Source organism: Mercenaria mercenaria, chromosome 5 (genome assembly GCF_021730395.1).
Source record: "Mercenaria mercenaria strain notata chromosome 5, MADL_Memer_1, whole genome shotgun sequence".
NCBI lineage: Eukaryota > Metazoa > Mollusca > Bivalvia > Venerida > Veneridae > Mercenaria > Mercenaria mercenaria.
In genome coordinates, this window is record NC_069365.1 from 52,097,956 (window position 1) to 52,115,915 (window position 17,960).

At 38.9% G+C, this 17,960-nt stretch overlaps 2 protein-coding genes across 2 annotated transcripts; both read left to right on the forward strand.

The window, feature by feature from the left end:
- Positions 1–1,556: 1,556 nt before the first annotated feature.
- Positions 1,557–3,092, forward strand: LOC128557325 (iduronate 2-sulfatase-like). The gene has a single exon (XM_053544600.1). It carries the CDS (start codon positions 1,557–1,559, stop codon positions 3,090–3,092), a length of 1,536 nt encoding a protein of 511 aa, XP_053400575.1.
- A 9,413-nt stretch (positions 3,093–12,505) lies between these two features.
- LOC128557326 (iduronate 2-sulfatase-like) lies at positions 12,506–13,102 on the forward strand. Its single transcript, XM_053544601.1, has one exon. It carries the CDS (start codon positions 12,506–12,508, stop codon positions 13,100–13,102), a length of 597 nt encoding a protein of 198 aa, XP_053400576.1.
- The last annotated feature ends 4,858 nt before the right edge of the window (positions 13,103–17,960 follow it).

Genomic DNA, 17,960 nt, shown 5'->3' on the forward strand with positions numbered 1-17,960 from the left:
TATAAAAAATATGGTTCTGCTATCTGTTATTTTTAAACCTCATTCCGGGAATTATCGAAATAAAAAAGGTTAATCACTGATTAAAAGAATTAAATTCAGGAAGTTCTTGCATGTGAGCTCATTTTCACTTTAGAGTCACATGTAAGCCTGTCATTTCCAATAAGTATTTTGGTCAGTATTAAACCATATGACACCAAATATAGGGCCTCAAATAGGGTAGTATCGGTCATTCCCGTGTAATAATGGACAATGTAAATACTCTGCATCGTGTGCCACCAAAATTAGTTAGTAAATATGTTTTGTGACATGTGGCTAAGCATTTTCGATGTTTCTCTTAAGTTTCCGTATAAAAAATAATTACATTTATCAAATGACTTGTCCAACGACATTCGTATAAATGTTATTTTTGACGTATGTTTCCTTACTAAAAATCGTTATTAAAGAACAATTTATACAACTGAACTTTCCAAAAATCTAGTTTATTCATATATGTAGACATATTCATATATAAACACCAAATATGAAAATCTGTTCTGTTACAAACAATTCAAAGGCATTTCACTTATGGTCTCAATCAGAGCTGTTATATTTCGATCTTCTTATCTTGTTCAGCACCACTCTTTGTTGTTATATTGTGTTATTGTACTGTTTAGTTTCTCAGCTTAAAAATTTCGGCCTGAGTAGTTCAAATACACCCGCTTTCATAGCTTTGGGTATTGTATAATCATCCATTCTGATATGCAGGCTCCATAACCTCAGATCCTCTCTCTAAATTTCAGTTTATTCAGTTCTGTCCATTGTTTTCTCGTTTAGGGGAAACCCATTATTTTAACTGGGGACCAAACGCCACTGTTCATGGAATTTATTGAAGGTTCCGTGTGCACCGCTGTATGAACACGTCTGCGGATGTCTCTGAATTGTTTTTGTAATTATGTAATGTTTTGCTAAACCAGGGGCTAGAAGGTGTAGGCGGTAGCATGAATTTTTACTAACGTGAACAGGCTCAATCAAACCGAGCCTGCAACATTTTCATTTTTGTCATGTTAAGCAACCTGTGAAGTTTCCCCTTTTTTATTTTATGACAGAATACATTCTTCCTTTAGGTCGCATTTCTATAATATACATTTATTTTGTTTTATAATTCTTATATAGACACAAATGTTATTTTCATTTATTTAAACATAATTCTTTAACATGATAGTATTAATTAACATGTAATATTACAAGTATAGAGACCCGAGTAGAAATCATTTAACATATTTGGAGAACTTTCTTTATTAACCATTCTTTAACTTCAAACATTTGAGATGTTATTTCTTTGATTAAACTATAATGTTTAAGATTTAAACAACATGGAAGGCTGAAAATAGATAAACCAGTAGTATATAGACATATATTTGTAGATTACAAAGTACTGACCAGATAGGTCGCGGTCTCCATGTGAAATAGTGGAACGGATGATAACGTCTACATATAGAACACTATCCTGATATATTAACTATATGTCAAGCAAAGCAGGATTTTTTTCTGTACTTGTAAATCCCTTGAAAAAAAATATGGCGGTTAGAAACAGTGCTGTGTTAGGATGTTTAACAGTTTTAGCAGGCATATGCAGTGCTCGAATGAACGTTTTGTTCCTCATGGCTGACGACTTACGACCACAGCTTAGTTCGTATTATGGATCAAACTTTCCGTCTCACATTCATCCAAGGATGCATACACCAAATTTAAACTCACTCGCCTCGAGAAGTCTTCTTCTCAAACGTGCGTATGTTCAGCAAGCAATATGTTCACCGAGCAGGGCGTCGATGCTGACTGGTCGCCGGCCAGATACTACGCACGTTTACAACTTAGAATCTTACTTCAGAAATGTCGGAGGAGATTTTACAACCCTACCGGAATATTTTAAACTTCATGGATATAGATCGATGGGAATGGGAAAGATATACCATGGCACTAAGGAATCTGGCGGTAAAGACGTGCAATCATGGTCAGAACCATATTTTTATGGACACAACTATGTGACGGGTAACCGTAGTTGGCAGGCAATTCCTGACCACGAACTTCAAGACAAACCACTTCTAGATAAACAAGTTGCTGACCATGCCATAAAAGCGCTACGTCAATTTGCACCGAAGGCTAAAACCGGAGAGAAAAATTTCTTCCTCGCAGTTGGATTCCGCAGACCACATTTACCTTTTGTATTTCCAGCATCCATTATGCATAAATACTACCCGAGAAATTCGATACACCTGCCTTCTAATCCATATGCGCCTGCTAATATGCCAAACATAGCGTGGTCTAAATACAATGAGATCAGAGAACAATATGCTGATATAGCAGCATTAAAAGCCAGTGGCAACATCAATACAACTCTACCAGATAATATCACTCTGGATCTAAGACGTGCGTACTACAGTGCTGTAACATGGGTTGACTCCCTGGTAGGCGAGGTAATCGCCGAACTCGATCGCCTCGGTCTGTCTAATAATACGGTCGTGTCCTTTGTTGGGGATCATGGCTATCAATTAGGCGAACACGGAGAATGGTGCAAACATACAAATTTTGAAATCGCTACGCATGCGCCTATGATGATACGCATTCCAGGAATGACTGATCATGGTATAACAACCACGCAGCTGACCGAGTTTGTAGATTTGTATCCCACGATCGTTGAGGCAGCAGGTCTTGGATCTTTACCTCTTTGTCCAGAAAATTCGGCGCACGTTAAAGTTTGCCGCGAAGGAGCAAGTCTTATACCCCTTATAAAACATCCACATGTTACGATTAAGAAAGCAGCGTTCTCTCAATATCCTCGAGGAAAACACATCATGGGATATTCAGTTCGTAACTATCGGTATCGCTACACAGAATGGGTGGACTTCACTTATGCTCCTGTATACAAACCCAACTGGAATAACGTATCTGGAGTAGAACTGTATGATCATGAGGTAGACCCTGACGAAAACTACAACGGAGCTGACGATGCTAAATACCAACAAGTGAGAGCCCATCTGAGTGATCTACTTCACAAGGGATGGAGACAACATCATGGAGGGACAGGTTCAGTAATTGTTGGAAAGCGGGCATAATACAAACTCGTTGAATTTGGTATCCTTATTTAGATAATGAAGTTGTTGTTCTCTTTCTCTTTTCATTTATATTGTATAAAGAACAGAAAATCCTACAAAGCTTTTGGTTTTGAAATAATCATAAAATAGGGCCTACACATGTTTGAACAAAAACGTTTACTTTTACTTACGTGAAATCTGAATGAATATGGAGCGAATTCTCTTTGGCATGAAGCGTCGATCGTGAATTCAAAGTCGGTGGCACAACGTGCAATTTTAAGACGCGAGCTAGGAATCAATCTTTTAATAACATGTTTTCCAGTGAATTATTGAAATATTAGAGTGAAATTCATGTGATATTTTCACACTTTTCACTGGTAAGAAACTATAAAATGGGTAAATTTAAACAAGCATGCAGTAAAAAGAACATTTGTTTGTTTTACATGTAAGATCAAAATATTTTTTACTCATGAACACCATAGCCGTAGCTATGCAACTCGTGAAAATATTACATCTGGTGTTCATTCGTAACTTACATTGCAACAAACAAATATTCTCTTTGACTCTGATTCATGTGTGGACGTTGGCAGTTACTTGCGGAGAATACAGAATCCAGTAACACTGGTTAGGTTAACTGTCGGCCGTTACATAACTGAAATATTGTTGCAAAACGGCGTTAAACCCTAAACGAACAAACAAACAAACAAACAAATCTATATCTTTCGTTTTAGATGACCTTAGTCATATACGCACAGTTTACCTAATCATATAACGATCAACGTTATGAAGAATGACGATTTTGACGTAGCTAACATAATTTGAATGCTGGTTACATGTATAATGTTCTAATATACCACTAGATAAGCAAATGTGTGAAGGCAGACAGTTTTGATTATTGATTTGAAAGACATTCAATTAGTATACAATATATAAGGTAAACGTGCGTTACATAGTACTTTGTTTTTAGATTCAGAATTGCCTCAGATAAAAGGACTGAAATAACAGAATATGTAGATTTTGCTTGCCTACTAAAATAACATTAGTTTATTTCTCAAGATTCTATTTGCGCTTCTGTGCCTTAGGCCTAAAAATTGTTTGTTTCCAGTAACATGCTCACAAAATTAAGGGTAGGTAGGTCGGTATTTTTTTTTGTGTGTCAAAAAATGAATACAAATAAGGGGGTTATGCCTTTAGAGCATCAGTAAGTTGATTTCTAACATCACTGACCATGATTAAAACAAAAAGTGCAGTTTTGCAACTTTTTTGTTAAAATTTTAAAACATAATCTACAAGGCCATAAAACATTTAGGGTCGGGCCAGGTCGGGATACCGGAAACATTTTTTACGCCTTAGCAGTTAATATATTTCTGTCATGAACGGAAAGTAATACAATCAACTAAAATATGGATTGAAACTATGATCTGCCAGACGAATTTATTTGAAACAAATATGTAAATTCATAGAATATTTCAAAGATTAGAAACAGAAAGTTGGACCGCAAAAAGTCCATACATCAAACAGGTAAAACAATAACATATGAATAAGAATGGCCCATGGGGTGGTGGGGTGGAAAGCGGAGAAAAGAAAAAGTTAAAATAGAAAATCTTTTCTGAATTTTGCATAGTTGGAATTCTGCGATCCGAGAAAGAGGCTTTTTATCAATAAGCGAAAAAGGTATTTAACTACCGGTAGATAGTAATGTGCGGAAAGAGCGAAACGGCACCCAATTTAGCATTCGATGTAAAATGACAATAACAAGTAATAGTATTGCAAAAATAAATAGCTTTAAATGTTTCAGTAAATAAAGCTTGTCTTTTTCATTTTCACCTTTATGCCTTAGCAATTTATTTCACAGACACTTGGGGTCAAGTGCCCAATCCATCCAACTATCCTCCGCTCCTGGTTAAGTATAGCGAATATTTGTTAGCATTATAACATGTATTGAGCATAGTTGACGGTCATAAAACGGATTTTGTAACAATTTCAGCGCATTTCAAAAACGCTGAAATTGTTACAAAATCCGTTTGATGGTCATACGTGTTATAAATGCTAAAAAAATATTTGCTAAACTTAACCAGGGGCAGATGAGAGTGGGGTAGGTGGGTGTCCTGACCCCAAGTGTCTGTGGTCTATTTCTGTCATGAAAGGGAAGTAACACAATCAACTAAAATATGGATTTAAAATGTCTGGCACGAGAAATGCCAGACGGATTTATTTGAAACAAATATATAAATTCTTAGAATATCTAAAAGACTAGAAAATAAAAGACTAGAACATAATTCTGATAAATGTGTATTGATGACAGAAAGTTGGACGGCAAAAAGTTAAAAGTATATCGTCCTTAAATTCCTTTATTTTATCCGTAGGACACGAATATAAGAAGCGACAGACTCACCCTCACTCTTTTAGGCATCTCGTTTTATTTCACTTGTATTTACTTAAAGCCAATATTTAAAATACAGCAGTTACTTTTTTCTAATAAAGTCCTTTGTTGGGTTTCAGGCAGTAATTGTGATAAATTAGTTAACAATCCAGCCATTATGTATGACTGAATAGATTAACTAATATTTTACTTTACACTTTTTGCTTACCCTTCTAGGAAAGTTTCTCCTTAGATTTCACCAGTCTAAAAAGAAAGAACTCCACCGGGGTCATGTCATCCGCCACATCTAGTGGACGGTTTGAATGGACAGTGCTTCTCCCTTAATTAGCTCTAGTAAAATAACATATATCAACAGCGCAACGCCTATGACAAGAAGATGTAGAAGCTGCATACACGAACGTCTAAACAAAAGAAAATAAAATGTCTAATTTATATCTATTTATTTTGTTGAGTTTAACATCGCTCTGTCAAACATCTCATGAATAAAAACGCTGATATATTTTATGACTAGGTTCTTACGGTAAAGTCACAAGACACATTACCCTAGGCAATAGGAGTATGGACGAAAATTATTGACTGTAGGGTTAACGCACGTTTTTTCGAGTAACAACATCTGCAGAATCCCAAGGGATTGGTTGGTGCACGAGCCCGTAGGGCGAGTGCACCAACATAGCCCGAGGGATTCTGCAGATGTTGTTTCACGAAACAAACGTGTGTTATCGCTATTCTTGCATAAAACAGAACTAAAGTGCTGGAAATATCGAAAAAACAAGACTATTCAGCTGACATTAGCAGATCGAAGTCGGCCGTTTCAGGTTGTTATGGACACATGTTTTATTTATGCATTTCCAGGGCATACAGAAACAGTGCATATTTTATACATGTCGAACGGACATTCTTGTTGTGGCAATTTCTTTAATATTAAATATATGTAAAATAAGTATGACTCACCCTTTTTCCGATATATCGGTAGGAACTTTAGCTTTAGAGGCTCGGAATTATGAGAAAAGGGCATACACGGCATCCTGTTTTTACACAATTTGCAGGTGAGGTGCCGACAGAACACAATTCTGCTTGGTTTAAATTAATAGTCTGTTCCTTACGCTTTTTAAATGTAAACATTATCGTTTAATAGAAATTGGTATCGATACCAATATTCTTCATATCGTTAAAAATGAAATCTCTAGGCCTATAACGTAGAAAAGTTTGCTTTGCACACCACCCCATCGCGATCAAAGTTTGATAAACACAAAAATTTGAATTTTTCCAACATCGATATAATCAACTTAGATTGGATTTATAAACTCAAACATGGTTGGTGAGATCTACAAATAAATTGAAAAATATATAATAAATACCTTCTGTTCATCAAATGTTCATTAACTATGGAAAAATCCTTCAAACTTTACGCTTCGTCATGTTTATGCTTTACATTACACACCATCACTACATCAGTAGACTGCATAGATGTGTAAAGTAGACACAAACATTTTTAAAAAGTTTTAGTGTAAGATTTAAAGTTAGCATGTCAACGTGTGGCAATTGGTCTGCTGATGCGTCAAGTGTGGTGTGCTGTGTGTTGTGTGCTTGTCACCTTCCGCTTTCAGCCTCCACCGCTGGCTAGCCCTCTGGCGAAAAAGGAGCCGAGTGCGTAAGTCTTCCCTGCCAGTACACAGCCTCTCTGCAGACAAGCCCTTTTGCAGTGCCTCCGAGTTGGCGCCACACGGTAACTGAGCACCTTGCGGCCTCAGGCAGTACTGCAGGGGACTCGGAGGAGGTCTGCCCCCAGACATGTGGCATGCCAGGCCCACCGGTGTGTGGACACGCCCTGATGCCTATGAACAGACCCCCAGCTATGGGACAAATAGCTCCTGTGTTCCCAGGATAGGGTTTTAACTCGGAACTAAGGGTGAGGTAACCCCGAAAGAACCCTAGAGAGTTGAAGACAGAGGTGCTGGGCCATTGGCACTCTCTTAACGAACCACAGCACCATGCAATATCGCTATGTCTACACAGCCATCCGGTATTCACCAACGTGGTGCTGAATCTCTGAGGTCCCTCCAGGGGGATTCAGTGCCGGGCTCTGAGCCTCGACAGAGTCCACCCACAGCTACTGGGGGTCCCTCCTTCAATCCACAATATGCAAAGAGAAGAAGGAGGAACATACCAAGGAAAAGAACCAATCCGCATCAACCTTTCAGGCTGATGCATTGGAATGCGGAGGGTGTCTTCAACAAGAAAGCTGAACTTGAGCATATCCTCCATGAGAAAGACATCAATGTCTGTTGCATTCAGGAAACTCACCTACAGCCAGAGAAATCCTTCAAAGTCAGAGGATACCAGTGTTTCCGCTGTGACAGAATTGGCAGACGAAAAGGAGGCATCATGACATTGGTCAGGAACAACATCAGCGCTGTCCAGACCAACACGCATATGGATGACTCCGAGTTCCAAGTTCTGAGCCTCAGAAAGAACGATTTCAGATTGAAACTTGTGAACATATACTCTCCAAGTGACAAAGCTCTGTCCCTTGACAAAGTTACAACTGATGAAACCAGGTTCATCATTGTAGGAGACTTTAACAGTCACTCACAAAGCTGGGGATATGACCACCTGGATAAACGTGGAGAGGAAGTGGAGACCTGGCAAGATGATAACAAGCTAAACCTCATCAACAAGCCAGATGATCCCCCAACTTTTTACTCCAGAAGCTGGCGAACAACATCAACCCCTGATCTATGTACTGGTGACATACATGGACATGTCAAGCGGGAAGTCAGTGAACAACTAGGAGGTAGCGACCACCGCCCAGTCCAACTCACTATGGACCGTATAGCCTCTACTTCATCTAACATCCCCAGATGGAACTACAAGAAGGCCAGATGGACCTTTTACCAAAGTCTGAGTGATGAGCTCTGTAAAGACATCAGAGTGGAAGGCAGAGACATCAACCGGGTTGTCAAAGACTTCAACACCAGTATACTTAAGGCTGCTTACAGCGCCATTCCAAGGGGAGCAAGAAAGGACTATAAGCCCTACTGGAGTGATGAGTTGGAGAATCTACAGGCAAAGTTATCAGAAGCCAGGGAGGAAGCAGAAAACAATCCCTCACAAGAAAATAACCTCTCTCTACAGCAAGCCAAGGCCAAATTCCTCAGGCACAAACGGGAAGCACAGAGGAAGAGCTGGAGAAACAAAACAGCCTCGCTCAACCTAGAGCGAGATGGCCAAAAGCTGTGGAGATTGACGAGACAGCTGAACGATGAAGAAACAGGAAGAGGCTCAGTAACTTTGGAAGAGAATGGTGAACTGTCGACGGGTAAACAAGCGGCAAACACTTTTGCCTCTAATTACAAAGATGTTTCCAACATCCCCATCAACAGGGAACGGCAAAGGGAAGCCCGAAGAGAAAAAAGGGAAAGGCAGACAAGCCAAGTGACACCAGAATGCATGAAGCAGGGTCTTAAACTGCATGAGCTACAGACAGCTCTTAGGCAGTTGAAGACAAAGAAGTCTCCTGGACCAGATGGAGTCACAAATGAAATGCTGACCCTTCTAGGCACTGAAGCAATTTGCAAACTCCTGGAAATTTACAACTACAGCTGGACACAAGGACTGCTTCCACAGATATGGAAAGAGGCAGTCATGATCCCCATCCACAAGAAAGGGAAGGATCCAAAGAAGGCTGCAAGCTACCGCCCAATCAGCCTAACCAGCTGTGTTGGAAAGACCATGGAGAGGATTGTGAATGCACGCCTGAAGTGGTACATGGAGACTAACAACCTATTTGCAACGCAACAAGCTGGCTTCAGACAATTCCGGTCCACTGAGGACCAGACCACTTATCTATCGCAAGAGATAGAGGACGCCTTCCAAGAGCAGAAAGTCATGCTTACAGCATGGATTGATCTGCAGAGGGCGTTTGACAAAGTCTGGACTGACGGACTCCTCGTCAAGCTGATGAGGACTGGAGTAGGAGGTCACATGCTGAGGTGGATTAAGTCATACCTCCACAACAGGAGAGCAAGAGTCAGTTTAGAACATGCCAGCAGTAGGAAGTTCCTGTTGCGTCATGGTGTCCCACAAGGCGGAGTCTTATCCCCTACACTCTTCTTGCTTTTTATCAATGATCTGGTGTCTGAACTACCGAAAGGAGTTAAGGCTGCTCTCTACGCTGACGATCTGGTGTTATGGTGTAAGGAAGAACATGCCACTACAGCCACATACAGGATGCAAGAAGCCATCAACAAGCTTTCAGCTTGGGCTGAAGATTGATGTGTATCGATCAATACAGAGAAATCGTCAACTACACTATTCTCCCTGTCGTCAAAGCAGAGGGCGGGTAAAATCAAGATGGGAAATACTTCGCTGTTTGAAGCAGAGGAGGCAAAATACCTTGGAGTGACCTTTGACAAACGGCTAACCTGGAAGCCCCGCATTAGTCAAGCAGAAGGGAAGGCCCGTAAAAAGCTTGCCATGATGCGCAAACTTGCTGGAACAACGTGGGGAGCAAATGAGCAAATACTCAAGACAGTATATCAGGGAACAGTGAGACCCCATTTAGAGTATAGCTCAACTGCCTGGTCCACTACTGCCAAAACTAACCAACAGGCTTTAGACAAGGTTCAGAACCAAGCATTGCGGATCATGACAGGTGCTACAAAGTCTACACCAATCTCCTTCATGGAGAAGCTAACAGGCACACAGCCGTTACAAGACAGAAGACATGCAAAGGTTCTGCTTCAGACAGAGAAGTTCAGGTCTTTTCAAGACCATCCCATGAAAGCCAAGCTAGATGGCTATACAAAGAATCGGCTCAAACGTAGCAGCTTCGTAAATGAGGCAAAGAAACTCAACCGAGAGTTCAAAACTGAGCTGAGCATTCCAACGACTCCCTTAGGTAGTGAAGACATCATAAACCCACTAGCGAAGATCTGTCCTCAGTGACTGTGAGACTTGCTGTTCCTCGTCTTGACCGCGGGAAGCAAAAGGATGAAGGCATTCGGAAGAGCCTCACACTTGCTATGATCAATGAAGACTATCCTCCGGAATTATGGACTCATGTCTATACAGACGGATCAGCCACATGCGCCGTCAAAGATGGAGGAGCAGGAGTTTTCATTCAATACCCATCTGGCAAGAGAGAAACACTATATGCAGCCACAGGAAAACACTGCAGCAACTATAAGGCAGAGACTGAAGCACTCATGAAGGCCGTCTCAATGGTTGAAGACTCGGTAGAAGAAAGCTCCTCAGTCGTCTTTTTCACAGATGCACTGTCTGTCATGGAAGCTCTGATCAACAATAAAGCTCCGCAGCTAGCCAGGAGAATGCAGAGCCTGAGTATAACCTGCAAAGTAGCACTTCAGTGGATTCCATCCCATTGTGGACTTGCAGGCAATGAAGAGGCAGACAAACTGGCTAAGCTAGGAGCTCAGTCAGAACAACCAACAGTACCTGTGAGTTACAAGGAGAAAGTCACCATCATCAAGGCACTAACGAGACCAAGGATGGAGGAAGATGCTTTTCATCTCCTTGATCGGTCTGAACAAGTAATGATGGTCAGGCTCCGCTCAGGGCACAACAAGCTCAATGCTCACATGTACAAGAAATACAGACTGACATCATCGCCAACTTGTCCATGTGGTGAAGAAGATCAGACTGCGGAGCATATACTTCAGAGATGTAAAAGGCACGACCAGGAGCGAGCTGCGACTTGGCCAATAGATACCTCAATCCATCAGAAACTGTATGGAGGCATTGAGGATCTTAGGCAGACCACAAGTTTCATCGAGGCTACTGGTCTGAAAGTGTAGATGCGAACGACAAGAAGAAGAAGAAAGCATGTCAACTTTCTCGACTCAAATTAATTTGGAAAACGAAATTGTATTTTTGTAAATGTTGTTTGCCTATCATTTTCAGGGATTAAATCGCGGCGTGTAAACTTACTTTGAGTCAAATACGCGTAGTAATACAATAATACGGAACGTCAATGCAGTGGCGTATCAAGAGAGATAGCACTTATTACAAGTTAAAGTAAAGTTAGGTTGAAAAATGATTTCATAAATCTCGGACCTTTCGACTTCGGCCAGAACTGATTCGGGATCCATAATTTGCTTAAGCATGGTGTAATCATCATCATCACTATCATCATCATCATCATCACTTTTACTTAAGCGTTAACAAGCATGAAAAGTAAACGGTTGTAAGACTCTTATCACCGACAATCGCTATTTACGTCCAGTCTCTTGCTATTAAGTATACATGACATTTAGGTCAACCATTTGCAGATAATACGGGACGGTTCTTTCTATACATGCATAGTTGAATGACATCAATACATGAGATAAGTTCAATCTTTAATGTACTATAAGTAGAACAACTCACGAGATCAAACCTTTTATTTTACCCTCGCATAAAGTGCGTTTGTGAAAATGGTATTAAGAATACTTTCTGGCAATACAATACTTATTTCACTGATAACTATAGTGTCATGCAGGAAAAACGTTCTTTTCTTTCTCTCAGATGACTTGCGACCTCAACTTGGCGCATACGATGGATCTTACTTTCCAACTCCAGTTCATCCGAAAATGCACACGCCGAATCTCGATGTACTTGCATCTCTAAACCTTCTTCTCCGACGGGCGTACGTTCAGCAAGCTCTTTGTTCGCCGAGCAGAAGCTCTCTGTTGACCGGCCGCCGACCTGATACAACACATGTTTATGACCTGCAAACAAGTTTTAGAATTTCAGGTGGGAATTTCACAACTTTACCTGAATATTTCAAATTACAAGGCTACAAGACGTTTGGTATGGGGAAAATATTTCACGGTAGACCAGAATCCGGGGGAGTCGACATGCCATCGTGGTCTGAACCATACTTTCATGGAGTTGCAAATTTTGAGAGTAGGAGTAGAAATCACACTTGACGCGCTGTTTCAGACGCTGAACTTAACGATAAGCCGTTGATAGACAAACAGATCACTGATCATGCGATAAAGACGTTGCGAGCTTCAGCTCCGGCTGCGAGGACAGGAGAAACAGAATTTTTATGGCTGTTGGATATAGGAAACCTCATCTTCCCTTCGTTTTCCCAGAATCTTTTATGGAACATTATTATCCAAAGGACTCTATTCAATTACCAGCTAATCCTTATGCTCCAGTCAATATGCCTACAATAGCATGGAGAGGATGCCGTGAGCTCAATAAGTACGCTGACATGAGAGCGTTGAACACGAGTTGTCCTATCAATTCATCCTTATCCGATCAGTTTACGTTGGATCTTAGACGTGCGTACTACAGTGCTGTATCATGGATGGATTCTCTGATTGGTGAAGTCATTGCAGAACTCGATAGCCTTGGCCTGTCGAACAAAACCGTTATATCCTTTGTTGGGGATCATGGCTATCAATTAGGTGAACACGGAAAATGGGGCAAAAATACAAACTTTGAAATAGGCACGCATGCGCCTATGATGATACACATTCCAGGAATAACTGATCATGGTATTGCAACGGACCAGTTGACTGAGTTTGTAGATTTGTATCCCACTGTTGTTGAAGCGGCAGGTCTTGGGTCGATACCTCTCTGCCCCGAGAACTCTGTACACACCAAACTTTGTCGGGATGGAACAAGCCTTGTACCTTAGATTGAGAACCCCGACACAGCAGTCAAGAAAACGGCATTCTCTCAATATTGTCGTGATGGAAATATTATGGGTTACACGATGCGCACGGACAGATACCGTTACACAGAATGGGTAGACTTTAAATACGCACCGGATTACAAACCTAACTGGGATAGGAAAAGTGGAGTAGAGCTCTACGATCATAAAGTTGACCCTGAAGAAAACTACAACGCCGCTGATGATGCTAAATACCAACAGATAAAGGCTGAACTAAGTAAACACCTACACAAAGGATGGCGACACAATACAGATGAAATCAATGAAATTGTTGGATAAATTGTGGAGAAATGCTTTAAAACTGACTTCTTATTTTGATATTATTGAGTTTGAAATAAAAAATGCAAGACCTTCAAAGTGTATTTTTCCACCATATAAACTTTGTCGAATCAGAAAGTGTTTAACAACATAAACTAGATGTCAAATCGGAACAGATAAGGGCTAGACTCAGTAAACTTCTACAAAACAAAACAGCTAACCTACGTACTAGCCTGCCATTTGTTCATTGTAAATATCTTAAAAATTACTGCAATCAAAGGTACGCTCAGAGCAGTATGCTGATGATATCCTTCCACAAAATCAAATCATGTCATGATTTCAATGTACTCATTTTATGATTAATCAAATTTCATCTATAGCATCGTTATAAGGTCCATTCATAAGATTGTTCAAATTAGGTCGCAGCTAGAGTTAAAATAGAAAAGCATTTGAATGAAAATTTCCATTGACCTCTTGATGGATCTTCATCAAACTCGATTTGTATTGTAGCATTATTATAATTTCCTCAACCAACTTTGTCTAATTTGAGGGTCTTGGTCCATTTTGGGGGCTGCTAGAGCTAGAAACAGAAATACCTTTAAACGACTTTAAACGACTTCTTTTCATAACCCGCCTGATTGATATTCATCAAACTTGGTGTGTACCAGCATTGTAAGGTCTCCTATCAAATTTGTTCAGATGAAAACGCTTAGTCCCATGTAGGGCCCAGAACATCTAAAAACAGAAATACATTTAAATGATTTCTTTCAAGAACCAATTCATGAATCTTTGTAGCACTGATGTAAGGTCTTCTCCCAAATTTGTTCAAATATGGATATTTGGCCCTTTTAGGGATCGATAGTGTTAAAAATGGAAAATGAAATCTGTAAATTACATCTTCTCATCAAACGCTAGCTGGATCTTCATCTAACTTGATCTGTAGCATCTTGTAAGGTCCTTTCCCAAAGATATTCAAATGTGGGCATTTAGCCATTTTAGGAGCCACAAGAGCTAAAAGTAGAAAAACCTCCCAAGAACCACCAGATGGATCTTCATCAAACTTGATCTATAGCATCATTGTAAGGTCCTCTTTAAATTTTATTCAGATGGTTCACCTTGACTTTTAGGAAAAGTCAGCGCTAAAAGGTAATAATAAAAATGAACAACTTCTAATCTTGAAGATTGTTCTAATGGTAACGTATTTTGCCGTCACAGCAAAGTAGAGAAAATTCTTTAAATGAATTTTATTTTAATGAACTTCGTAAAGGATGTTCACCAAGCTTGGTCAGAAACAAGATCAGATGGTCAAGATCCTCTTCAGGTGAACGACTTATGCACACTTGTGTCTCTTGTAAAAATCAATACAAATGTTTGCCATATTGGCCCCTATTGGAAATACGCACGTACTGAGTTTACAGTATACTGACTTAAGGCTAGGAGGTTTAATAGTGTACATTCAATGCCGACCTGCTATTATGTGTGTTTGATAGGCTGATTGGTCAAAATGGTTCAATGGTTATAATTATTATCTTTTATGAAAATAAATAAAATATCAGAAAATTTATGAAACATTGTGAAAGAAAACCCTTTCGGATTTAATAATTTGTTATTATTCCTTCTCTTCAGAAGGAATATCTTAATTCAATAAAAACAAAGAAAAATATCAAACAGGGAGCGCCACGCACCAAAAGCGCAGCCTCCTCAAAACGAACCCCCCAGCACGCAAACGCGTGCACCACACACACACTCAAAGCTTACACATCAGGACAAAACGAACAACACACACACACACACACACACACCCAAAGCCAACATATAAGGACAAGACGAACAATAAGCATACACACACGCGCGCACACAAAGTCAACACACAAGGACAAAACGAAGTCACACTTGACTGAGCTACTGATGTCGAAAGCTGTTGTAATTACAAGCTGGCCAATTAAAATCCGTGACCTTAGAAATAACCTCTGACGTTAAACTATTCTTTCTCAATTGAGGCGACTCCATGGATTACACAATACTAAACCCGAGGATGATTAATTGATTCTTTTATTTCCTCCTGAACATAACATGTACATTCACCAGATAGACAAATATCAGCAAATTTAAATGTAAACAACCAAATATTATCGTTACCTTCAAATGCATGGTTAATATGTGAAAACAAACCCCATTGTGAACAATTTATGTTAAACAAGTTAAAGCATAGCAAAAGTTCCTTCTAGGGCATATCTATATAGATATAAAATGATCATCTTGCAAAAGTTTGGTTGCAATGTCTGTTTTATACTGCCAAAAAATATCAGGTAAGTATTTACGCTAGTTATTTAACATAAATTGTTAAATCCAACAACAAATTAAACCTGTTACCTCTTTCAGTAGAGTAAATACGGCAATAAGACATTGACCCGGTCAATCTATTATGATTCGATATTCGTTGCACATAATTAGAGGGTCGCAATGGGGTTTGTTTTCACATATTAACCATGCATTTGAAGGTAACGATAATATTTGGTTGTTTACATTTAAATTTGCTGATATATGTCTATCTGGTCGACTGAATGTACATATGTTATGTTCTTCAAGAATGGAGGAAATAAAAGAATCAATTAATCATCCTTGGGTTTAGTAGGCCTATTGTGTAATCCATGGAGTCGCCTCAATTGAGAAACAATAGATTAACGTCAGAGGTTATTTCTAAGGTCACGGAGTTTAATTGCCCAGCTTGTAATTACAACAGCTTTTATATCAGTAGCTCGGTCAAGTGTGACTTATTGAATTAAGATATTCCTTCTCAAGAGAAGGAATAATAACTAGCGTAAATACTTACCTGATATTTTTGGCAGTATAAAACAGACATTGCAACCAAAATTTTACAAGATGGTCATTTTATATTTATATAGATGTGCCCTAGAAGGAACTTTTGGTATGCTTTAACTTGTAATAATGGATACTTTAAATGTTGTCTGTTTTGGGTATAGTAGCCAGGCTGGATGTTTATATGGAGAAAGATACAGAAAAGAACGTGATCATGGTCATTCAACCTCTGAAAATGAGCAAAATCCCACGGACTCGATATAAAGCATCTGCTGGCTTTATGTGTAATAAAGTTTCTTCTGCAAAATGTGCTGCAAAACTGTATGAGACTTTACGATAGTTTCAAACATCGAACAGCATGTCTATATAAAACTATTTATAGGTGTGTATCCAATGGGCAGTTTGTCATATATTTTTACTGATTGCCATGTTGTAAAAATGGCTTTTTACTCAAGATTGTGTCCGATGCAATGAATTTTTATGTCTTTTTTTTCTGATAAGCAGTGCAAAATGACAGAATTTAATGGACTGAATTAAACTTCAACCGATATCAGTCTTTATATATACATATTTGCCACGTCATGGGAAAAAGGTCACATCCATGCAGATGAATTAAGATTAGAATGTTTTTTTCTTGATACAGAACAAGTCTTCTGCTACTTATTAGCGAACAATGTGGACCCTGATAAGACTGTCCGGATTACGCAGGCTGATCTTGGCCCACACTGGTCACAAATGCTTGAAGAAGTTTCTCGAAGGCCCCTTTTTCCATGACGCGGCTCAATTTTAAATTTAGTATTTAGTCGTAGATCTATTTCTTTATTTCATTTTGATCATTCATATGAAGCAACAATTTTCATCTACCTACCCGTAAGAAAAATAAATATATATTTGGGATTATGACAGGAACAAACACCTTACGACCATATTGAGAAGACAAACACGGGAACAAAGAATTACAACACCGTTCTCACGCTGATAATTTGAAATGAAAATGGTATCAGATAGTGTATATTTAAAAGTCGACGTGCTTTGTTAGCAGTTATTAAACATCAAATATTTATTCTTTAGCGTTAAATTTTAAAACGTTTTCAATTAGTATACCAAAAATGTTTAAACGCTAAAGTAAACTTTTTCTTGTCCAAAATATGTTGAATTTAGTAAAGGAATACTGATATGAGTTTTTTACAGTTCAATTTAGAATAAATCTGCCTTTTGATACGTTGGAAGTAACGTTATTTATCCGGATAACTTAGAATATATAAAGCCCGTACTCGGAATACGAAAATGAAAAAAAAATATGAATCAATGAACGGCAACGTTACACTCTTTAGATACATATAAAACATTATATTAAAACGTTTGGCACGCTCAATAAATCAAAATAATGTCTTGAAATTAGCTTGAAATGTGGTGATCTCTTTAATCATGGGTAAATATCTAAAAAAAACTCCAAAAAAACAGGCACCCATGCATTTTGTTTCATCATGACATTGATACTCCAACGCAGAACACTTTTATTGTACAATGCCTTCTTACACAATTTCAGAGACGTTATCAAAAATGATATTGATAAAAATGATAATGGAATCAACGTATTCGTATTACATTTAAAACACAATTTTACCAACACCGATTGTAGATATAATTTCACATTGAAGGGCAATTCATTTAAATCATTTACTTAACTTGACGATTCAATGTCGTTCATAACATCATTACGCCATTCTTCATTCTAATTTGA

Coding starts and splice junctions, on each gene's coding strand:
- LOC128557326 (XM_053544601.1), top strand. CDS start 12,506: ATGGCTGTTGGATATAGGAAACCTCATCTTCCCTTCGTTTTCCCAGAA.
- LOC128557325 (XM_053544600.1), top strand. CDS start 1,557: ATGGCGGTTAGAAACAGTGCTGTGTTAGGATGTTTAACAGTTTTAGCA.